The sequence below is a fragment of the Festucalex cinctus genome, chromosome 5 (genome assembly GCF_051991245.1).
Source record: "Festucalex cinctus isolate MCC-2025b chromosome 5, RoL_Fcin_1.0, whole genome shotgun sequence".
Taxonomy (NCBI): domain Eukaryota; kingdom Metazoa; phylum Chordata; class Actinopteri; order Syngnathiformes; family Syngnathidae; genus Festucalex; species Festucalex cinctus.
This window is the reverse complement of record NC_135415.1, coordinates 5,617,433-5,642,675: the sequence shown is the minus strand read 5'-3', so window position 1 is coordinate 5,642,675 and position 25,243 is coordinate 5,617,433. Positions and strand designations below refer to the sequence as shown.

Below are 25,243 nucleotides of genomic sequence, written 5' to 3'. Positions count from 1 at the left end.
TCCGGTTTATATCCAAATAAGTCTACTAAAAATCACATTTAAAATCATCCCCAAAGGCTCATGCATTAAATTAATTACCAAAGACTAAAACGGAGGACATGTTTGCTTTAATTATAGTTAGTTTTGTAAACATAAAATGTAGTTTGTTAGTTTTCGTTTTTTAAAAAGCATTTTCATTTTTATTCTATTTCGGTAACAATATTGTTTTTGAATTTTAGTTTTTTTCAATAGTTTTAGTTAACTAAAATAACCTTTAATAGCACATGTTTTTCGATACCCTCCCTTCTTTCTTTGACCATCTCCAAGCATTTCTGTTTTATTTTGTTTGAACTGAGTCATATGCCATTTTTAGCATATGTCGCGGGCCACTGAAAAATGGACGGCGGGGCCCAAATGGCCCCCGGGCTGTAGTTTGGACACCACTGCTCTAAATGATATTGTGGCATAAAGTATGTACAAAACTGTAAACAAGACAAATATAAAATAAGATTTATTACACATGTAATAGCAACAGCATGTGTAGGCTAATGAGTGAACAAAACATTCAAGCATGACTTGAAGCTTCAGAAGTTACAATACAAATTATTTGAGACATCTTGACAGGAAGTTGTGAGAGTGGTGAAGCATATACAACGGTAAAAATAATATAAGTGCAAAATTGCTAATAAATTAAAAGTGGCAGCATGTAACCCCCTATAATGATGCTAGGGGGAAAAATCACATTTAGAAACCTCTAAACTTGCTCATCAGGATTATATTCTTCATCAAGTACCATGTTGAACCGCTGTATTATTTATTATGGCATCGCTACTTCCTATGTAACAGGTGTTGTGTAACAAGCACTGATGGTTCAATCTACAGGGTTGTGTGAACTTTTTTTTTGAGAAAAAAAAAGTTTGAGGTTGCTGAAACACTTTCACTTGTCTCATTTGTGGTCAGGAAATGCTTGTTGAAGGCTGCTGTGTCACGTCTCACACGGAAAGAATGCTAAAAGAGAATGTCAAATTGTAGACAAGTGCGAAGCGTTAAATGCATGTGCCATCATTTGCAGCCCTGCAAGAACAATCATAATTCAAGTTTTTAAAATAACAAAAATCCTTTTTTAAACAGCCCTCTGACAATTCAACACTACTGTTTCTCTTGGTCCCCATATTATCTGTAACACCGTTACATGACTAGATGGGGGCACTCATCGCTGCTCATGACATGACGCAGATTCAGCTTGTTAGTAGGAAATACTACTTGTACAAGACCAGTCACATTTATGTTAAAGCAGGTAACAAGAACCACATAGAACCGCAAAAAAACTTAGACATCAGTGGTGCGGATGCTGTCATCATCCAAGTTGAAGGGGAACACGCAGCCTGTGTGAGACAGAGGCTGCGAACGGTGCCTCCGACGGCCGCACGCTACGTCTCCGGATGCCGTGAGGATGCCCAGTCCACCGCTGGGCACGCTGGGGCATGGGGCCAGGGTTGAGAGAGAGTTGGAGGAGGAGGATGTGGAGGACGAGTTGGGGGAGGAGGAGAGTGAGGCCAATGTGGGCACGCTGCTAAAAGCGCTGTCATTGTCCTCCGCGTCCAAGATGGAGGCCTCATTAGCAGCGATAGGTGTCCACGGCTGCCAGCCCGGTGCCACGGAGCACGACTTGACGAGAGCTGGCCGCTGCTCGGCGACTTTGTGACTTCGACTTGCGGAAGCGTTGTGACTTCGATAGAGAGATGAAGCTCTTTTAAATGAAAATCCCTATAATTAACAAATGAAACAGTGTTCATTTTGTTAACAAAAACTCAAAAATATTTTCATCAACACAGATTTTCCACTGGACAAAGACTAGACTACACTAAAACCCCCACTAATAAACAATAATTGCAACTAAATCAGTATACATTTTCGTCAACTAATAAAGACGAGATAAAAATTTAGCTCACTTAATAAAAACTGGAGTAAAATCTATGGATATTTTAGTTCACGAACAAAGGCGAGACAAAAATTATGATGAATCTTGTCTCTGCTAATCTGTCACTAACACACAGTGACACGCCCCCTTTCAAATCTGCAGCTAGCAAGTGCAGCTAAAGGCTAATGTTCAAACAATGTTAATCTGACGACTAACTAATTTTAGCTAACTTATTAGCTTGTAGCTTGGAGTCATAATAGCCAATTGTTGACATACTGTAATTGTGTGTTAAATTGTTTTAAAATAAAAAAAATATATGTGAAAAACTTTTAGATTAGATGGAAATATTCAATATTATCTGCTGGTTCAAACAATGTTAATCTAACAGCTAACTAATTTTAGCTAATTTATTAGCTTGTAGCATGTAGTCATAATAGCCAATTGTTGATATACTGTAATTGTGTGTGAAATTGTTTTAAATAAAAAAAATATATATGTGAAAAACTTTTAGATTAGATGGAAATATTCAATATTATCTGCTGGTTCAAACAATGTTAATCTGACGGCTAACTAATTTGAGCTAACTTATTATCTTGTAGCATGGAGTCGTAATAGCCAATCGTTGATATACTCTAATCGTGTGTAAAATTGTTTTAAATAAAAAAAAATTATGTGAAGTGCTTTTAGATTTAGATGGAAATATTCAATATTATCTGCTGGTAAAATAAATACATAAATAAATAAATAAATAAATAAATGGAAAAGGGTAAAATAATTGCGCTGACTAAAACCTGACTAAAATGTTGACAGTTTTTGTTGACTAAACTTAGACGAATAAAAATTATTTTTTATTTGACTAAAAGACTAAAATGCTGCGATTAGCTGGCAACCAGTTCAGACTGTACCTCGCCTACTGCCCATAGCCAGATGAGATAGGCTCCAGCACCCCCGCGACCCTTGTGAGGAATAAGCGGTCAAGAAAATGGATGGATTAAAATGCTCGACTTATAGTTGACTGAAAGGTGACTAAATAAAGATGGGATGATGTTTACTAATTATGATTAAAACTAACATGGCTTGTCGACGCTTTCGATTTTCACTTGAGAACACTAGACTCAGCACCGACCCACATAAATGAAAGGAAAGTCAACACCCCAATTTTTTTTTTTTTTACAATAATTATGTTTTATGTGCCCTACTAGTGTAAACATGGCATTCTGATTAATAGTATGTCTGTGTAATATGAGTTAAGCAGTAAAAGCCACCAATTTTTATCCATTGGACGGGGTGGCCATTTTGCCAACAACAACCAATTACAGCTCAGTTTCAGAAAACAGGTGACCTGTGATTTGTCATTACTTGAGCCCTGAGCAGCTGTGATGTCATTTTCAGGTGACAACAAGTAACAAAATGCCCCCCCCCCCCCCCCTCTGAGATTTAATAACAATCATAAAAATTGCTTCTTAACTCTGTGTTTAGACTAGTGGGTCTGCATAGAACATATTATTGTATAGAAAATATTTGCGTTGACTTTGCCTTTAACAAACAAACTTCAATCTGAATCGAGGGCGGGCAAATCAGTCCTCGTTTTGGATGTTTCCCTTCTCAAACACAGCTGATATATGATCAGCTTATCAGCAAGCTCTACACAAGCCTTATAACGATCCCATTGATTGGAATCAGCTTGCGTTGGAGAAGGGAAATGTCCAAAACCTGCAGGACTGAGGACCGAGTTTGCCCACATCTCATCTAAATAATACTTCACATGTTTGTGCTTGGCAGAGTTAAAAATCAACAACAAATATTACAGATATATTTACATTTAAATTGCAGTTAAATACTACATTTACACAGCAAATTTCAATCAAATCAAATAAGATGTGACAGATTTTGTGCTTATTACAAATGTTAGGGAACTGAAGAAATATCTTCCCAGTCAACAAGAAATTACACATAAACATATAATCAAAGTAGCACTGTGCAATTAAAAGAAATTCAATTATCGGTACAATTTCCATTATTACACTCCACAATTCCAAAATCAGCATAATCGTTAAAAAACGATTTTTAATACTAATTTTGGAGGTTTTGTTTATTTAAACATTTGCAACTTTTTTAAATTTTAAAATAACGCATTTAATAAATTTTGTTTCATTCAAAAGAAACTTGCATAATTAGTGTTTCAAATAATTTTATTTGTCTTAATATTTTTTTTATTTGTTTTTTACGTTCAAACATTTTCTCCTTTTGTATCAAAAAATAAATGATTGTCCTTCTGCACAGTGATAAATAAATAAATAAATAAATAAATAAATAAATAAATATTATGGTAAATATATATGATTATAAATTGTTTGGTCCAAAAGGAACTTACATATTTATATATATATATATATATATTTTAAATGGTTAAACATGATCTTGTTTTGTACCAAAAATAAATAATCGTTTGAATAATCGTGATTTCAATTATTGCCAAAATAATCGGGATTATTATTTTTTCCATATTCGAGCAGGCCTAAATCAAAGCAATAACTGGAAAAAAAAAAGTGCAAGCATGTGAAAAAAACAGCCTCCTTGGAATGGACAATTTGTTGTCGGTGTTGAGAAGAAAGCCAGCATTACCTTGCTAGGGCCTCTAAAATCCTGAATTTTCATTTCAATGTCCCTGATCCAGCCATGCATATCCTCTGGAGAGTCTGTCTATGGACAGAAGAGGCCACACATCACATCATCATATCACTATATCTATATGCTATCACAATATCACGAAAGTTTCAACCCCCTGCTGACACACTATGGATTTCATTGTTTTGCATAAAGGAACTAGTTCTGATTTATTTTACACAAACATTAGAAAGTGCCTGTTTACATTGTGCATATTTAAGTATCAAGTCTGATTTTGGAAAACCAAAAGTCACATTCCATTCATTTGTTGTTAATATTCATAATCCATTCTTCCATTGAGTTGACTTAATGTTATCGGTCACGCTTCCTTTTTTCTAGCACGAAAACAAATGTGCTTATGCTTGCCATTTCTCTCAGCTGTCCTCCCATGGGAAGGAATCAACAGGATGTTATTGTTGTTATGGTAACAGATGGCTGCGGTTGCTTCACAAAAACAATCCTCGCATGATCCTAAAAGCGGACTTTGTGCTACACTTCAGCAGCAGAGCATTTCAAGAAACGCATCTCAAAACACGTCAACACCTGTCTACTTCCTCACAAAATTAGGTTGCGGTGGTCGAGACATCTCAGTGACTGATTGATGCCTTATTGTATGAAGACAATACTGTAATCTTGTGGTATAAACCTTATAGATGTCCAGAGGTGTCCAAATTATGGCTCTGGGGCCATTTGCCATCATCGATCCTTCAGCGGCCCACGAGATATACTAAAAATGAGATTTGACACGGGCCACAAGGCTAGATTAAAAAAAAATAAAAAATATATATAGGTGGAGGTAGGAAGAGTGTCGAAAAAAAGGTGCCATTACAACTAATAAATTAGTTTATATACTCGAGATCACAGATGTCTAACTCTAGGGCCACACTGGGCCCGCCACATCATTTAAAGCAGGGGTGTACAAACATAAGGCCCGTGGGCCGGATCAGGCCCGCAAACGGGTTTAATCAGGCCCGCGAGACGACTTTGTTAAAGTTAAAAAAAAATAATAAAAAAATTGTAATGTCGGACCAATTAATCAGCCAGCCACAATCAAATATATAAATTTGTAATTCACAAAGCAGTCCTCAGATGAGTAATGTAATTTGTACACGGAATCGCCCTGGAAGTCATTATTACACACAACTTAAAGTTATGGTTTGTACATTTTTTTTTTTTTAAATCATAGACCAACATAAATGTGTTAAATACGACACAAATTCAATTACTGGTAACACAAATACATATGACAAGGATTAACATCCTTATGACTTCATTAACTGTGGAACACAGTGCATTCTAGGAACTATATTTATACAAAATGGGTAGATTTAACACATCCGGAACTCATTCAGTCGAAGTGTTGCAGCGTTTCATTTGCATTCGTGTTATTTTTTTTAAACAATAGATTACAGTTGAGCTCTGAAATTTAGGGCTGGCCCAAAAATTGCAAAAATCTGCGTATAATTGACGGCAATTGTTTTTACGTGATATACCATTATGTTACCGATTTTACGTGATATACCATTATGTTACCGATTTTACGTTATATACCATTATGTTACTGATTCGGCCCACTTAGTAATATATTTTCCTCCATGCAGCCCCTGAGCTAATATGAGTTTGACAACCCTGATTTAAAGGATTACTTGACTCATTGAACAATTTTCAGCAGTGAAAGTTAATATTTTGTCCAGAATTAATTTGATAACGTCATCATTTTTAAAATACAATACAATATTTATTCATTTGTCATTGTGCAAATAACATGGTTATAAACAACCACGAGATATTGTTATGAGCAACAAATACTGGCGTAATATATCAATAAAGTGCAGATTACAATTAATACCTTTATTAACTAATTATTCCATTTACTGTCGACTGAAGATGACATCACCTGTACTGAGGAAGTAGGAAACGACCAATCATGGCTCAGTACTGACCAAACCCAGAAAACAGGTGAGCCATGATTGGCTGGTCCCTACTTCCTCCGCACAGGCCATCATCAGTCGATAGCAAGTAGAAAAAATACTTTTTAAAGGTATTAATTGGACCTACATGAAAAATAATGAAGTTATCAAATACTTTCTGGACAAAATATGAACTTTTCACTGCTGAAAATTGTTCAATGAGTGAAATAATATTAGTGTTGTTCCGATACTGTTTTTTGGCTCCCCATACCGATACTCAACTTTGCAGTATCGGCCGATACCGAACCGATACTTAAGTTTTTTTTTCCTCAACATGAAAAAGCTGTCCTGCCATTGGTTCAGAGCATTCAAGGGCCAATAGTATATCTTAGATCGGCATGCAGTGAGCATGTCACATACCAGTGAATGTCGTGCACGAGCAAGACACAAGATGCTGCATCCAAAATCCTATATTAGCATTGGAATTAATGGTATCGGCATGTTACTTGTTAGTAGTCACCGATACCGATACCACTGTTTTAATGCAGTATCGGCACCTCTGCCAATACCTGTATCGGTATCGGAACAACACTATATAATATAATATATGTGCGATTGGCTGGCAACCAGTACAGGGTGTACCCCGCCTACTGCCCAGAGCCAGCTGAGATAGGCTCCAGCACCCCCCGCGACCCTTGTGAGGAATAAGCGGTCAAGAAAATGGATGGATGGATGGATAATATAATATAATATAATATAATATAATATAATATAATATAATATAATATAGGGCTGCACAATATACCGAAAAATATCAATATCGCAATATTGGCCCTTGGAATATGCATATCGCAAAGTTTCATATCGAATTCTATGCTTTTATCTGAATTTGACCAGTCAGATGCTAACTAAAATGTGCATTACATCCAATAGTTGAACATTATTATTATAATTATTATTATAATTACAATTAATTAACTATGATTACATTGCTTATTTTGCCGATAGAAAAATGTTACTCTTTCATTAGATAATAAAAATGTAATTTGTTTAGGTACATGCTAAATAGCGCAATATACCGTATTTTCCGCACTATAAGGCGCACCTCATTATAAGACGCACCTTCAACGTATGACATACTTTCTAACTTTTTCCATATATAAGGCGCACCGCACTATAAGGTGCACCGCATTATAAGGCGCACCTTCAATGAATGACATATTTTAAAACCTTTTTCATATATAAGGCGTAACAGTAGAGGCTGGGGTTACGTTATGCATCCATTAGATGGTGCTGCGCTAAAGGGAATGTCAACAAAACAGTCAGGTTGGTCAGTCAAACTTTATGAATAGATTACAAACCAGCTTTCTGACAACTCCATTCACTCCCAAAATGAATAAACAGCTGTTTTATTATTTTCTCTGAGGTAAAGTATTAGTATTAGCTCGCGATCCAAGATGGCGGGATCTTCTGCACATGCGCGTCACCGATCGTGCAGGGTTACCGATAGCGTCTTTACAGCGAGACCTGTTGCGGCGCAATAGTGATCCATATATAAGGCGCACTGGATTATAAGGCGCATGGTCAGCTTTTGAAAAAATTGAAGGCTTTTAGATGCTCCTTATAGTGCGGAAAATACGGTAGATATCGCTATATTCAGCAAGTATATTGCATATCGCATGTTTTTCCAATATCGTGCAGCCCAATATAATATAATATAATATAATATAATATAATATAATATAATATAATATAAAAATAACTAAAACTAAATAAAAATATTTTATTTACAATCTCCCTTTACGTAAATGTATAGTAATAGTAGTTCAACACGTTTTCTTTTTTAACTGGATTCTGATTCCAGAAATTATTAATATCCATCACTTTGTTGTTTTAAACAGTATGTAGTATGACACGATCATACATTTATATGGGTTCACAGTTATGACAGCCCTCCGAGAAAAAACATCATTATGATGTGACCCACACCAATACCCCTATACATAATAAACAAATATACCGTGACTAAAATAACAAATAACATTTCTCTTCAAAACACTCATAATAATTCAACTTTAGAAGCACAGAGTCTCTTCCACCTTCTGCTGTGCCAAGGTCCGATTGATGAAGATATCACATTAACTGTTTTAACTCATTCACCACCTTTGACGAATGATTGCGTCAGAGAATAAAGCCACGCCCACCGCCATTGTCGAATTAACCTTTTTTTTTTTTTTTTTAATAGTCAGCTAGCTTACTACAGTTTGCTCTTGTTTTGGTTCAGTAAGGGGTAGCAGTTTGTCAAAATAATTAGAAAATGTAAACAACATGTCATTGCTTGCTCGACTGACTCAGCGTGATTAATACATTAAAGTTGAAGAAATTTAAAGTGGCCCTTGCATCCTTCCTTATATGTGGCCCTCAAACGAAAAAGTGTGGACACCCCTGCTACCGTTCCATTACATCAAACGAGACCAGATGTTTACCTGTATGTAGAAGGTTCGGGATCCGGTGATGATCTCAAATAGATTGTCTCGCTGCAGGAGCTCACTTATGGAAACAAATTGTTACACAATATCAAACATTCTTTCCATATTAGTCTTATTCGTATTCTTGTTCTCATTAACATTCATAAGGGAGGGATTTGTAAAGTTTAACAGTTCACCAAATGCGACGCGCACATGCAGTTAGGTCCAAAACTATTTCAGAAAATCTCTGGCAAAAAAAAAACAATTCCTAAATTTTGCTTTTTGAATCTAGATCAAAAGTTTTTGTTACTCAGCCATGGCATGTTTAAAAACTATGACAAAAATTTGATGGTACAAACACTTGACAAGATGACAGAGAGCATGATCTGCTACGCACATCCTGCATGTGTTTCTAATCAATTACAAGCATATGAAGGGTGGTGAGAGAGCAAGTTGGACTCTGCGGTCACACTGACTCACCCCGATTTGACGAGACACTCGTGAACTTTCTGAATGTCCCTGAGGGGAATGGCTCGCAGAGGCTCTTTGTCCTGATACACACATGCACAACAGAGGTAAGAGACCAAGCGGAGCGCAGGTGAAGATCCGCTTAAGACGCTTACCATCTCAGACTTGTAGTAACTGACCGCGTTGTTATCCAGGGTAAAAAAGCGTCTCTTCCAGCTTTTTCTCTGAAACAAACACCACGTTAGTTCAGTTCCTCACGCGTTCAAACAGTTTAAAAGTCGGTGTACTCACCACATTGCCTTGTTTGACACAGTAACCGAACCTCAGCACGTCAGGCTTGATGCTTTCATTCTGCAACATTAGGATCACTTTATTACAACAAGCAAGATTCATCAAAAACATCGTATGCATGCATGTTGTTGGACAGAGCATGTAGTTGTAGTTTTGGGTTTGCGCCACTTTACCAGGATGGGCGTGTGCACCACCACACCTCCGTGGATCTCCGTTTTATATGCCTGCTGCTTCCCTGCTCCATAAGCGTCACTGATAACTGTGGACACATTGGATCTTGGAGGTGCGTGACCAGACTTAGGGACCTAAATAACAAATGATAACAACACACACAGGGATTACAAGACTGTAATGCATGAGACACAACATTGAGCTACACTAGTTGAACATTATCAAGAGTTGAGGTGTGGTTGTGGACCCAAATGCAGAGAAGCGGGCCGAGGTGGCAGAGGTGACGTAATAAGTGAATTTAATTCAACCAAAGCAAAAGCGAAATCCAAAAGGCAAGCACAACACGGCAAAAACCTGGCAGCATAACAGGGTGAAAACAACACAACAATGAATCGACACAGACCGACGGAATACAAGAGACTAAATACACACATTAATTGATAACGAGACACAGCTGGGCAAGACACAAGTGGCAGACGGTGCTGATTGGTTGAATGAATAAATGAAAAAGTTGGATTGAATGAATAACCTACAAAACAACATCCCTGTCATGACTGTATTTTGGTTGTGGCAAGTGTCTGATTTGAACTGATGCAGTCGGCATGTAACTACAGTGTTTTGTTTTATTTGAACTGATGCAATCAGCATGTAACCAGCAACTAGTTTCATCTGGTCAGAATCTATGTGGTGTCAGGAATCTTTAACTCATTTGCTCCCAATAACGTATAAATACGTTTGTTTTGGGGGGTTTTTAATGTTTGAAGTGTCCCAAAGATGTATTTATACGTTTTTTTTTTTGTTTTTTTTTTTTTTTGTTTTTTTTTATGCTAGAGCATACAGAAGGCTTTGATGCAGCCTCTCAACTGCAAAGAACGGTTGCAGAAATGGTAGTTATTACACAAACGGCCAGCAGGTGGCAGAGAGCAAAGAAGATCAACCAGGGCCATGTAGAAAAAAAGCTCAATTACTTACAATTTTAAATAGATTTGTGAAAATTGATGAACCTTAGCTCTCTTCTAATGCTAATTGCTGAAAAACGGAAACAGATAGAAACATACTTTTTTTTTTCCTGATGAAAGAAGAGACTTTAATCTTTCTTTTGATAGGTTCCATGCCTTTATAGCAATCGAACACAATATTCTGTGGGCCTTGCAAAATCAGTCAAAACCCAGTAAAACAGCTGGGAGCGAACGGGGTTGCTTCTGTGAAAATGGCTGGGAGTGAATGAGTTAATATCTTTCAACTAGTCAGAAGCTATGTGAGGTCAGAAATCTTTATCGGCATGTAACTATGTGATGTCAGGAATCTTTAATCTCTTTATCTGGTCAGAAGCCAATCAGTTTTACCCGCGTTTCAGTCAGCAGCGAATCAGTTAAGTCCATGTCAGTCCTGTTTCAGCGACCTATCAGGGTTACCCTCATGTCTGGCCGTAGCCAATCAGATCCATTCACTGACTATATAAGTCTGACAGAGAAGTGTGTTTTTGCCGAATTATTCGTTTGTCCATCTGGCCATCTGCTCATCTGTTCCTCTGCTCACCTCCACGGCCTAAGTTAATGCCGCGCCTCTTGATGTTATGGGATTAAAGTGTTCAAGTGTTTATTTGTCTTAAACAACTTTTTCGGTTATGCATTTATGCATTTAAACCAAAAAGCTTGGTCAAATAAATGACTCACGCTTTTATTTATTTATTTATTTATTTATTTTTTAGGACGGACTCAGGTGTTTGGGTTATTCATGTAAACTTAAAAAGTTGATACAAGAAGTACCCAAAAGCCTATTTTGGGTTGTTTTGTGGATTATTCAGTTTGACAAACAAATATAGAAAAAACATTTTTTTAACAACTCAGTTTTTGGGTAGTTTTGTGGGTTATTCAAGCAGTTGGGTTGGTCCCTTTTTAAACAAACTTCAGTAACTTTTGATCCATATGTTGCCAGAGTGTAGTGTACATAAACTGTATTTATCATGAAGTGAATTAGAGGAATTTTCTTTCAGCAGTTACGTGGTGTGGCAGACATCCATTCACAGCAGTAAAACGTCTGCATGATATTATTATCAGTGTTAAGGTGGGGAATTTTATTGTGACCTTTGTAACTTGTAACCGTTATTCATTTTAGCACTTGCTTAACTATTAAAAAAAAAAAAGATGTGTGAGGATTTTTTCTTTTTTTACTCATATTTAAGCTAAGAATGTAAACAATGCATGCTATTGCCTAAAGGAACAGTTCCTAAAGTGATGCTGATGTTGATGGAATTGATTCTCTTCATAAATAAAAAAAAATTAAAATGTTTTGGTAACCTCAATTCACTAAAATGAAAGACGCAAAGCTCTCTCAGCACAACTGTACGACCCCTTAAATAAACAAATTGTTAAATTAATACCTGTCTCAATCTAAATGTACCCCTATTATTATCTTGCGAAAGCAGAATTTATGATACAGTATAATTCTTTTATTGGATCACGTTAGATTGTGCTGGTTTTCTTTTCTGCCATGTTAAACAGCCATTAACGAGGTTTAACGCTACGAAAATGTCACCACAAGTGAGAGATGAAATCCAATCACAGGTCGCGTTATTAGGGAATAATACCGCAAAATAAATACAATGTAACAAAATGTGATTTCAGGGCCTTATTGTTGGTGTCAGGAAGTGAATCTAAACTAGTGTTGTAAGTGTTCGTATATGTAGAGAGAATTGGCAGCGCAATAGAAAAACATTCAGTGAGTGGCAGTTGAATGCCTTGTTAATGGTAGAGTTGTCAGGCGAATGGACAAACTGGTTTGAGCTGATAGAAGAGGTAACTCACATAACCACTCATTTCAACACAGGTAGGAATGAAGAGCAGACCATATTTTGTCAAGCACAATGATATCATGTGATAATCTACAACAGGTATTAGCCCTTCAAAACAAGACAATAATATTGTATAAAAGCACTATACTTCTAAAAACGACCTCTACAATTGGAGTTATGTAACTTTTGGTAGCATACATAAACATACATACTACACTATCAAACTCAGAACTGTGAGGTGGATATGCTCGCCACATGCCCAACTGTGACTTCAACAATGTTCTGACAAAATTCCAAAAGTCTGAAGATGATCACTGGAAAATGGTGCCGAGCTCTCACAAGGAAGACTAATGTGGTGTTTTGGTGTGAGTTAAACTCACAGTAATCTTGCTGGCTTGGTTGAGAGCAGTGACCCAATCCTTCATGTCTGTCACGTCATTGGTTTGGAGGAAGTACCGTCGGGATACTGCATTGATGACTGCGGAGAAGGGGGAAAGAAACAACGTCAATAGCAGTTCCATATCTCACTGCTTGTGCTTTATCTCAGTTTAGCACATGTATAAATTTATAGCGTGTGTGACTGTGACTCAGCGTTTCCCTGCGGACTCACCAAAGCAGAACTCTGTCTTTGGCTTCTGCTTCCCTGTGGCTTCATTTACCTGACAGCGGAGCAGACTGAATGTCATTGTCAAGCAAAGTGTTATTTTCTTTTGGAGATCAAGTTACAATGAAAGTGTAATATTTAAAATGGTGTATTTACTCTCTGTAAGTTGATCTTCTCTAAATAAATGCATTACAATTCAACTTTTTTTCTTTTTTTTTTAAATCCTTTTTTTATGGCCTGCCCACCTATAAACTTTTAATAAGGTTTTGCACCCTATAAAAAGAACATTAAGATTTAGAAGGCAAAGTAGCACTAAATTTGAGGTTTTAACACCCTGTTCTATAGTCACAGACCACAAAACCACCAGTTCCGCATATAGGAAATAAAGTCGTTGACTTAATACTCATTTGTGAACCCAAAAGAAAAACAGGAGGCCTTTAACTCTTTGACTGCCAAAAACGTTTAATAACGATTCGTAAAATCACGATGTATGCTGCCATAAACGTGAAATTACGTCATCCACGTGTTTTTTTTTCGTCAATGGACGGAGCAACGTCTAAATGCAGCGCTGCCTGGCCAATGGGTTGTGGAATCAAAAACACCACCTAACTATGGCCAGCAGATGGCAGCATTGTGTCTCTTTTCAATGTTCTGCTGGTGTATGGAATTACAATGAAATGTGACGGAATCTGATGAATGCTCATAATCAACGAAATGGCATTGTGGGGTTGTTTTTTTTGTTTTTTGTTTTCATAACGTGTGGCATTAAAAGAGTTAATAACTATTTAACGATTTAAATCTGGTCAAAAGAGCAAACTTGTGAACATATTGCCCATTATTTTACAGCTTTAAAACGTGAAATATGCGATTCCGGAGTAAGAAGTTCATATCTCTGACTTTGACTGTCCAGAGAGAAGCTGTCAGCACTGAGGCCAGATGTGATTATCTCTGCTCAAGTCAACATCTGGAATTCGTCAGTTACTCTGCTGCAGCCCAACTCTGCATGTGACCATTAGCTTCAGCTGCAGATAGATCAGACTGTTGCACGAAGGCCATCTCCGTATGCTCACTGGCCACTTCATTAGGTACACCGGCGATCTTACGGGTAGCAAATATTCTGTCAATGAGTTATAATGTTCACATGAATAGTGAAGGTTAAAGTGTGTTAGATAGTGTGGAGGGTGATATACAGTATAGCAGTTTTAGCAACTGGAAACATTCGCGGATGTAGCTTAAGTTCCAGTAACAGACGTCATGTAGTTCTTAAACCAGACTGAATTGGTCTGAACTCTGAACATTATTATTTATAAATCAAAAATATGAATTTGTTCATCTATTTATGGCAATGACTTGTAGTGTGAGAGAGAGAAAGAGAGAGAGAGAGAGAGAGAGAGAGAGAGAGAGAGAGAGAGAGAGAGAGAGAGAGAGAGAGAGAGAGAGAGAGAGAGAGAGAGAGAGAGAGAGAACAAATAAATTAATTTTAATTAATTGGTAGAAGGTACAATACATTTTTCATGACTTCCTGGAAGTGTATCAGCTTTGAGTTCAATTGAACAGACCAAGATTTCACTATGAGTAAGTTCATTTGTTTTTTTGTTTTTTTTTAAATAAATAAATAAAATTAGTATTTTTGTTTGGGGGATTTTTCTTATGTAAAATGAGACCCTTGGCGCCATAAAGTTTGGGAACCACTGCTATAGACCACAAACTAGCTAAGCTTGAGTTGACCGCCATTTTGACTTGTGATGTAAACTTGCAATTGTTAATAATACAAAACATTACATTATTTCAAATTAACAGTGCAGAAAATATCCAAAAATAAATTCATTAAGATTCAGTTTGTGGTTTGGTCCATAATGTGTCAGAAAAAAAGGTAAAAAAGGTTGATCATTCTTTTCCTAAGCAAAAGCTGATGTAAATGTTTTATTCTGATTCAACATAAAGACAATAAAAGTGGACTACATAAATCTGAGAACACTTCGAGGATTTGGACATTTTAAAGTAAACAAGGTCTCAAAACGATGAATTGATTATCATAATAATTAAAAATTAATTTGATAATCGATTAATTCTTGCACCTCAATATTATCTTTGTAAATGCAGAATATTTATTACCACTATTGGATCTGATTGATTGCACAGGTGTACCTAATTAAGTGACCACTCAGGCCCCGTTCACGCAAAAGCCCGTTTCAATGTATCCACACAAGTTTGGGCAGTCAGTCCACACGGCGGCTCAGTTTCGGAGTTTGAAACCGATCACTTTTTAAACTGGGTTCCAGAGTGGAAAGATTTCAAAACGTACGTTCCAATGTGGACACCATAGCAGGATAGCTACTCCTCCGGTGATGACGTAATTCTCCCGTGACTGCGCACGGACCGCCCGTCTGTCAATAACAATGGCAGATAGCCGTGTCGTCGTTTTGCTCATCCTCCTTAGCTTGTTTATACTTTTACAGCAAAATGTTTTGCGTGACATTATACTTTGAATCACCCGGTATTGTCACTTCTCCCGTGTCGTGCTTGTCTCACTGATCTGTATATATTACAGGATAGCCAATAGCCCATACACGCCCATGCAAGCCATTGAAGCCACAGGGCAGCCATCTTACTCCTCCCATCTCGCGAGCAGATTACTGTTTTAAACTACTTTGAAGACCCCTTTTTCTTTTATCGCTCAGTTCCTAGACCCCAATGTTAGATTTGGCAGAGTCATCTTTTGTTGAATTACAGTTATAATTCTTTAACTAATTCAGTGCCATTGACGGCTATACACGTCAAAGATCCATTTTTACTGGGCTGGCAGTGAATGAATTAATGGTTATAAAAAATAATCACTTGACAGCTCTAATTTTTGTTTAAAAAAAAAAATCAACGCATATGTACTCTTACACCCCCTTGTGGCTGTTTTACAGGAAATATAAATTAGAAGCAGAAAATTGCTATTAACTTCATGCAATTTTAAGGTAAAATACTATATTGGGATATATGTCTTCATTTAAAATGATCTGTTATTGTTTTATGGAGGAAATTTATTTAAAAAAAAAATCAAATTTTTAAAGTAATTAACTGATTAAAATAAGAGGAGGATGAACGGGTGTGCATTGGATCAAAAAATGTTCAAGATGTGCTCATAAATGTTGAAAGAATTATCACACAACAGGTGTTCTTCAAAAAAAATTTTGAAAAAGCCTTTTTGATTAGATGATTAATCAAAATTCTAATATGTGATCAACTCTTTCACTGCCATTGACGGCTATACACGTCAAAGATCCATTTTTACTGGGCTGGCAGTGAATGAGTTAATAATAAAGTTTCCTCCTGTAAACATCATTAAGCATATAATTCATACATGTATTTAAGGCAAGATGTAAAATATCTGAAGTCCTCTTGTTTATGTTTAACAATTTTAAAACGTCCTAAATCAGGCTTTTTCTACTAAGTACTGTCTCAAATGTTCTCTAGTTTCGAGACTGCAAACGTATAGGATCGTATGCCCAGGAACGTTTCTTGGGACGTTTTCTTCGCTGATTCTTCTTCTATGCTTGCCAGACCTGGCATATATATTACAACCGTTAAATGTCCTAAGGCATCTTCTTTTGCACGCTCGAATGTCTTGAGACGGTTCTGTCAGTACAAGATTTGTTTCCGTGTAAACAGGGCCTCCGTGTATTTCAAATTCCCGCAGCGGTAAGCGCACGCCAATATTGTGGTTTACCTTGGAGATGTAGGTTAGTCTCAGGCTGCCAACAAAACTTGCTCCACTGGGCAGGTTCTGCATAACAAACACACGCACACACGTCATAGGATCACAGTCCAAGGTTACCCGGGCTCATATTGGTCACTTCCGTTTGCTGTTTGTACAAGGGTGTTGTGTCATGCAGTGATACACAAAGCACCTGAGGGTTGTCCATGTACCACAGCAAAGCATTCCCCTGAGTGTCCAGGATGAAGTAACGCCTCTGGAAGCGGCAGCTGTTCTCCTTCTCTTCGATATCCAGGAAGCCACACACGCGGTTCAGACGGTCCACGTACGGCATGCTGCTGTTATTACATATCACTGGGGCACACACACATAAATTCTATTGGGATGCGTGTAAAGAAGAAGACCGGCGGGAGATGCACATGTAATAAAAGTAAGCCTGTTTCTCATACACACAGGAAGCGAGAGAGCGAGCATCTCACACTCAGCAGTTTTTCATGTGACGTGCTTGAGGCTGAGCAGCAAGCTAAAGCCCGAGGCCCTCCACCAAAGCCAAAAATTACAGAGTGCACTCAAGATCCGCACACATTTCCATTGGCCAGACACCAGGCTGGTGGTGATGGTGGTAGCGGTGGCGTGGGTGGGTGCGCAGAGATGCTAAAATTTATTTATTAAGACCATGCCATGTGCGTGAATCAGCGAGTCATTCACCTCTGAAACGTCGGTATGCTGAAGATGTTAAGTGCTGCGACGCACACGGTGTCATCCAGCCAATTCTTTACTAATGTTGTCATCCTCCTTTATAGGCAAAGTTTAAAAAATTGTTGTCAATAAAATGATTAGTCTAAAGATGTTACTGTGATTAAGATTGCAGGTGTTGGATATGAATTGCCAGAAGCAGAAATATGACATCACTAAGGGCTCAACTTGGGATCGTCTTGTGACCAAACCCAGAAAATAGGTGGGGTCTTAATGGTCATACTTGAGCCCTAAGTCATTTGACAGCAAGTGGCAAAACGGTCACCCCCTGAGATGGATAAAAGTGGGGGAATTTTTCTACTTAAAGGTAGGGATGTAACGATAAGGGCAATATCGTGATATTGTGATATTAAAACTGCCACAATACCGTCGTCGTCATGTTCACAATATTTAAAAAGAACACATTTGTTTAAAAAGTCATGTTGATTTCAATTTGTGCAGTTCTGGCACCCTCTAGTGGCTAGTTTATTACTGCAATTTAATTTTCATTAGGGATGTTTTGGCCTTCTATGTTTAAAATCTATGCTAATTGTCAGATGAAGGGGAACCAAATCTGCTTGTGAAGCGATCAATGTGTGCTTGCATTAGCAAGTAAGTGCCTCAGTATTGTTATTAGAGATTGTAGGTGGTTTATATGCATTGCTGTTATGTACAAAAGCACAATATTGTGCTTTTTTTTTTGTATGAGCGCTTTTTTTTTTTTTTTTACAATATTGTGATCTTTTTTAACTCATTCACTGCCAATGACGACTATAGACGTCAAAATCCAAGCAAACAGCCAGTGTTAATTTTGAAAAAAAAAAAAGAAAATTTAAAATTCAAATTTTAATATAGAAAAAATAATAATTTACTTTTAGTTATAGTCTTCTGACTAAATGTAATTAAAGCCTTAGTCATAACTCAGTCACCTGATTGTATTTTAGTTTTAATCCAATTTTAGTCAACAAAAATAAAGAGCAATTTTAGTCGATTAAAATTGACTTTTGGAGGCCTAGACCCAATATGTGCTCTCAGTAAGACCAAGACCGATCACAAGAACATCAACGCCCGTGTTGTAGGGTAACAGGAATCCGTTCTACGCACGATGGTAGCACTTAGAATTGAAATTGTTGTCATCGTTGTTATTCATAATGACAATGATTAATAACTATGAATGAAAACAATGAATAACTAAAACTAAATTCAAATTTCTTGTCAAAATTTGCACTGGCTGTTTACTTGGATTTTTGACGTCTATAGTTGTCATTGGCAGTGAATGAGTTAAATATCATCAACCCCCCCACAATATCGTGATAATTATCGTATCGTGACGTTCATATCGTGATAATACCGTATCGTGATGTTTGGATATCGTTACATCCCTACTTAAAGAGTAAGTCAACCTAAAAATGTTCTTTAGAATATGTTCCACACACATGGACCAGTGGAAACAGGGCATTCTGATTAATATTGCAACAACCACCTGTTTTTTCCCTTCTAAGGCGGCAGCCATTTTGCCACTTGCTGTCGACTGAAAAATGACATCACAGTTACTCAGGGCTCAGCTAACGACCAATCACAAACTCACCTTGAGTTTGGTCATGTGACATTCGTAAGCTGGACTGTGATTGGCTGTGATGTCATTTTCAGTCGACAGCAAGTGGCAAAATGGCCGCCCCCTGAGATGGACACTTTGCACACAAAAGAACTCAAAGCTTTCTGAACCTTTGTCCAAAGAAAATAGATATAATGTAAGAAAATATAACTATGTTAAAAATATCAATGCTTTCAGTCGTGCCAAATTGTACAGCATCATATTAGCGAGAGCTTATTTTGAGATACTTACATAACAGGGACAAAATCGTACAAACAGTGCTCAGTGTCATGCAATGTAATACATCATTTGTTAAAACTAAATTTAAAACGCAGCTCTTTTATACTCATGTAATTAAATTGTGCGAGCAACTGTGCCTTGTGGCCAATTAGTGCATGAGACACACAATCAAAAATAAATGGAGCAAAAGCATAATAGTGTTGCTTTCAAACCGGTTAGAAGACGTTAAGTATCAACAATCATTGTCATTAAAATGCTGACACGCAATTATGGCCAAGTAGAAGTCTTGTATGAATAGCTTTTAAATTATGAAACACTATAGTCATTCTCAGATGACACTCAATGGGTAAAAATCTTTGTACAGAAACACAGCCTAAAAAGGAAAATGGCATTGCAGTAGTCACACACAAGGACATTGGCACACATGAAACACAAATACACACAAGATTGTAGGATCATAAAACATCTGGTACAACCATTAAGGGGAGGAACAGGGAAGAAGTTGCGGTATTTTCGGTCAATGCGGGTAACGACACATATATTTCATCTAAACAGTGATAATAGCCACAAACATCTGTTTTATTTAAGGACCTGATCAACCTCTCCTTAGATTTAGTAAGACTACTGACTGGAAGCACATGTGACCTCATCAAAGTCTGGGACTAATCAGAACAACGACAGGAAGGCCCAAAAGTGATGCAATGGAGGCAGAGATGCGCTAAAATGCAACTTAATTCTCTTCTAAAAAAATGGAGACAATTCACACTTCATTGTGGCTCAAACGATGAGCCCGTTTGTCGGCTAAAGTCAACCTTTTCCTCTACTTTAATGAGTAATTGCATGTACATTATATGGACAAACATATTGGACTTGGAAGAAAATACCAATACCACTTAACTAAACACACAACAAAAAGACTTAAAACACATTGCGCATTTAAATACAAAACTTGCTTCATGTTTAAAACATCGCAAACACTAGCGCTAAAGTCAATGTAAAATCCCATTGACATGCTAACGGGAAATTAGCATTGACTTTGGGAGTGATATTTCTTTAATGCATACTCACACACAAACACAGTGTAAACACATACACACAGATAACATAACAATGCTCAAAGGCACAATTTCTTCCCCATCTGTGAAAAATTAGCTACATTAATAGAGTTCAATCACAACTTTCTTCTTATCATCTTGTGTGTATATGGATGCATGGCACCACACAGTCATGAAGTAATTCAAATGAATGTTTTTTATGCTATTAGTTTAGTATATTCTTGTTTTACTTTCTTTTATATTGTACTTTATTTTTATTTTCCTTAACTTCTTTTTACTACATATTAGGGGTGTTCCATATCATATCGTCTACGATATTACCGGTGAATTTTTTTGGGTGATAAGAATTTGAAATATTGCGAAATTGAGGTGATGACATATTGCGTAACATTATACGTCTTCGTGTCAATTTGGACGTACACGCGTCATTCGCTGCTGCGTAAAAAAAAACAAAAACAATGTAAGAGCGTGTGACTGCAAGAGTTGCAGCCAGTTCTGTCATGTCTTCGGCGAAGTGGGAGTGAGCTTCGTCGTGTGAAGGCTGTTTTGCTACAAGAGGTCAGATATAATGCTAAAAACAAAAAACAATCTAGCCTAATTCACTAACGCCAGCGCAAATAGCCACACAGAGTTTGTGTGACGCAAATACCGTTTTTGGAAAGCATGTATTAACCTGACGCAACCTCGATTCCCTGGGATCAAGACAGCAGTGCATGGCATGGTGCACGTTGCTCTCTGGCTGATCAAGCAGAGAGAGAGAGAGAGAGAGAGAGAGAGAGAGAGAGAGAGAGAGAGGGGGGGAATTAACGTAACCCGAGCTGATCGGCAATGGCGGGGAGGCATTTTACGATCATTTTTACGTGCTAGATGGATACTGTACGCCCACGGCAACCTCTGAATATATATTTTTTAAAAACGATCGCACCAATAATTTGTACCTTACACAGGTAAGTGAATTCCGGCAAAGTCGGCGATTTGATTAGGTCCGTGAAAACTGCAGGGGGCAGAAGGTAAGGGCCTGTTTTCAAACGAGCCTTCTCTAATTTCTGTAAATATCGCACTCTATGAGCACATACTAAATGTTCCACTTCTGCCGACAGGCAAACATCAGTTGAACTAGCAGATTTCATGGCTCGATGGGCAATAATAACTTTTAATTTGTAAAATAAAAGTCGGGGCGGCACGGTGGATGACTGGTTAGCATGTCTGCCTCCCAGTACTGAGGTCCGAGTCCAGGCTCCAGCCTACTGGGTGGAGTTTGCATGTTCTCCACGTGCCTGCGTGGGTCTTTTCCGGGTAATCCGGTCTCCTCCCACATTCCAAAGACATGCATGGCAGGTTGATTGGGTTCCCCCGAATTGTCCCTAGGTGTGCTTGTGCGTGTGGATGGTTGTTTGTCTCTGTGTGCCCTGCGATTGCCTGGAAACCAGTTCAGGGTGTCCCCCGCCTACTGCCCAAACCCAGCTGACATAGGCTCCAGCACCCCCGCGACCCTTGTGAGGAATTGGCGGTCAAGAAAATGGATGGATGGATGGATGGTAATTCACCATCTAGTTCACGTGATTTTGTGATGCTAACCGACCACTAAGCTAACGTACTCTCAACGAGACGGTGTGTGCGTTGCTGTCGCACAGTGGCATAAACATGCACATGTGTTTTTTATACCCGCTAGTAGGGATGTAACGATATCCAAACATCACGATACAATATTATCACGATATGAAGGTCACGATACGATAATTATCACGATATTGTGGGGGCGTTGGCGATATTTAAAAAAGATCACAATATTGTAAAAAAAAAAAAAAAAAAAGCACTTTGTTTACATTTCAGTTGTGGGAAAAAAAGGTGGCTTAAATATTGTTGCTGCAATAAAAGTGCTATTATTCCGAAGTGCTAATCACGAATCTATTATTCAGTAATTATTACCAATAACGTCAAAAATATCGTCACCGGCTTCTTTCTTTGGTGGTGGTCCTTATGCATGCCAGATCCGTCGCACCAGCATCTACTGAAACTCAACAGAAGTACCCTCTCCCTCCCACAGCCCCTTGAATCAGTTGGTGCTGGTGTCTGTGGTTCTCACTTTGCTTTATCTATCCTTCCCTCCTTCCTCTCTTTAGTTTTTCCTCTGGTCACTTGAGATCTCAATTTATTGGAAGTTTGAGGTTTCTGGGGTTGGCATAAGACTCCGGTTTTGTAACCACGCAGGAGGGGTCTTGTTGGTGCTGGACTTCACTTTGATGGATTGGATGTACTGGCTTCTATTGATCTCACTCTGCCTTATCGATCCTTCCCTCCTTCCTCTCTTTAGTTTTTCCTCTGGGCTCTTGAGATCTCGCTAAATTTGCTGGAATTTAGAGGCTTCCGGGGTTGGCGTAAGACTTTGATTTTGTAATCATGGGGAAGGCAGGAAGTGTTTGGTCGGTGCTGGATGTCACTTTGATTTACCTTTCTTTTCTCTTTATTTCTTTTTTTTTCTGACCTTTTCTCTGGTCTCCTGACCATTTAAATCTCACGACTCTGGCAAGATTCTGAAGTACCTGGTTAAGGCGAAGGGTAATGGGATATTTATAAGGTTTTAGGTGAATGAATGAGTATAAATTTATAAGTATTTGCACGCACGCACACGCACGCACGCAAACGCACGCAAACGCACACACGCAAACGCACGCACGCACGCAAACGCACGCACACATACACACACAAAAAAAAAAAAAAAAAAAAAAAAAAAAAAAAAAAGAGCAATGATGACAAGACGTTGAATCGGTAAGACTACCGAATGAACAATTCTGAGCTCTTCAAAAAAAAAAAAAAAAAAAAAAAAAAAAAAAAAAAAAAAAAAAAAAAAAAAAAATATCGTCACCGCAAATTTCTTTTGAAATATCGCGATATAATTTTTAGGCCATATCACCCAGCCCTACCACATATATAACATGACATGGCACAAAATACAATCACCGAGGTCCCAGCCAGGTTAGTCTAGAAAGTCCCAAGACTTGCGAAAATAAAGAGACTAACGAATAACATAAGATAAAATAAATATGATAAAGAGATAAGGGAGCTGTTTATTCATGGCTTGAATGTGTGCAAAGATGCAAGGCATAAAAGGTGTGGCAGTAGCAGAATTAAAAAAAAAAAAAAAACGCAACAGACTTGAATTTCACTGTTGACTTTTACAAGGTCATTTTTTGTACTTGACAAAAAGAACAGTGTTCAAGAAAAAAAAAAAAAAAAGTTCATCATGCAGGGATGAACAGGCATGAGGCTATGGTGATAGTTTAGAGTAGTTGAGTTTTAGTAGTTATTTTGTTACTCAAACTTACTCAATTTGTTACTCAAAAAAGTGTGATATTTGAATGAAACTTATTCAATGTCCAAGAAAAGTTTCTATTTTTATTAGCAAGGACTCACATAGAAATACTTGTACTCGTAATGAAAAAAGTTGGCACCCCTAGTGTCAAGGTGTAAACTTCATATATGCTTTGCCAGTGGCATTGCATATTCCTACCCTACATCCATTTGCAAGATATTAACAAATCTAACAGGACTACTTCAAGACCCAATGAATCCAAAGCCATGTCATTTCTTTTGATAATCTTTTTTGGCTATACTGTAGATGCTTTTGCTCAAAGGACATGGGTGTCAGATGAAATTGAAATTGAGGGCAGGTGGGATGGATTTGTTGATTTGTTTGTTACCGGTTAATGCTGCTTTTCTTTAAAGCATGAAGCTATATAAAGAAAGTATTGATTGGTTGGTGTTTAATGAGTAAAAATCACTTGTGTTCTTACACAGAACACACCAAAGTCATCCAACCATTCCTTTGCTGTGTAAACTTGGACACTGGAACTGAAAAGCAGTATGTTTTAAAATTGTCTCAAATATTTGGTAAAATGAAGAATGAAGAGTTCTGGGACTGGGACTAACCTAAACAGTGATTCATTTATTGGCAAATAAACAACAAACAATACCTTAGTCATTACATATATCCTTGTTATGTGTCAGCTTGATTTCTCACTAGGCGTTAGGTTCGATATGGTAGTGATTGGCAAACTAATGATAAAAGATGTGGTGTACTAACAGGAAGTACAAGTTGGCTCATCTCTTGGCGCGTGCATGCACGACGACGATGATGGTGGTGGTCATGATGATAATGATGATTAAGACTTTAATGCAGACTATGCATTGACACTTGACATGTGTGTGTCAACCAACGATAAACACAGACCCACACGCGCGCACACACACACACACAATTACCATGTCAAAGTTCCACTGTGTGGACTCACCCGCTTTACAGTCCTGCCCCAACACAATCAGCACCCAGGACCGCTACGAAGCACACTTGTGACACCAGCAGACCACCATCACGGAAGCCAACTACTTTTAAAACAACTTTTGGAGGTCCGACGTGCACCAGAAGACCCTCTACCCGCCCTGTCTATTTGTTCGCGTGATCGGATAACAAAAAAAAAGTCGTCTTCTTCGTCGTCTTTCCGGGTTGGACGTTCGTTATTCGAATAAAACCAGCCCCGGATGTGATCCCCCGCCTCCTCCTCCTCCTTCTTTGCACTGCTCTTATGAGGAACTACCAGACACAGCGCGACTAAATTGCGCGTTCTTTAAACCCCAGACCT

At 37.9% G+C, this 25,243-nt stretch overlaps 1 protein-coding gene across 1 annotated transcript; it reads right to left on the bottom strand.

Annotated features, from left to right (window-relative positions):
* Positions 1–477: 477 nt before the first annotated feature.
* Positions 478–25,243, bottom strand: plekha2 (pleckstrin homology domain containing A2). The gene is made up of 13 exons (XM_077522907.1): positions 24,896–25,243; positions 17,688–17,774; positions 17,173–17,333; positions 16,992–17,048; positions 13,280–13,328; positions 13,050–13,147; positions 9,878–10,009; positions 9,705–9,764; positions 9,569–9,637; positions 9,426–9,496; positions 8,964–9,027; positions 4,526–4,603; positions 478–1,746 (listed from the first exon to the last, which is right to left on the bottom strand). Exons 2-13 carry the CDS (start codon positions 17,740–17,742, stop codon positions 1,309–1,311), a joined length of 1,332 nt encoding a protein of 443 aa, XP_077379033.1. The 5' UTR covers positions 17,743–17,774; positions 24,896–25,243; the 3' UTR covers positions 478–1,308.

Coding starts and splice junctions, on each gene's coding strand:
- plekha2 (XM_077522907.1), bottom strand. CDS start 17,742: ATGACACCGTGTGCGTCGCAGCACTTAACATCTTCAGCATACCGACGT. Junction 13,148..13,279: donor AAAGACAGAGTTCTGCTTTG/GTGAGTCCGCAG, acceptor CCTTCTCCGCAG/TCATCAATGCAGTATCCCGA. Junction 9,497..9,568: donor GTTACTACAAGTCTGAGATG/GTAAGCGTCTTA, acceptor TGTGTGTATCAG/GACAAAGAGCCTCTGCGAGC.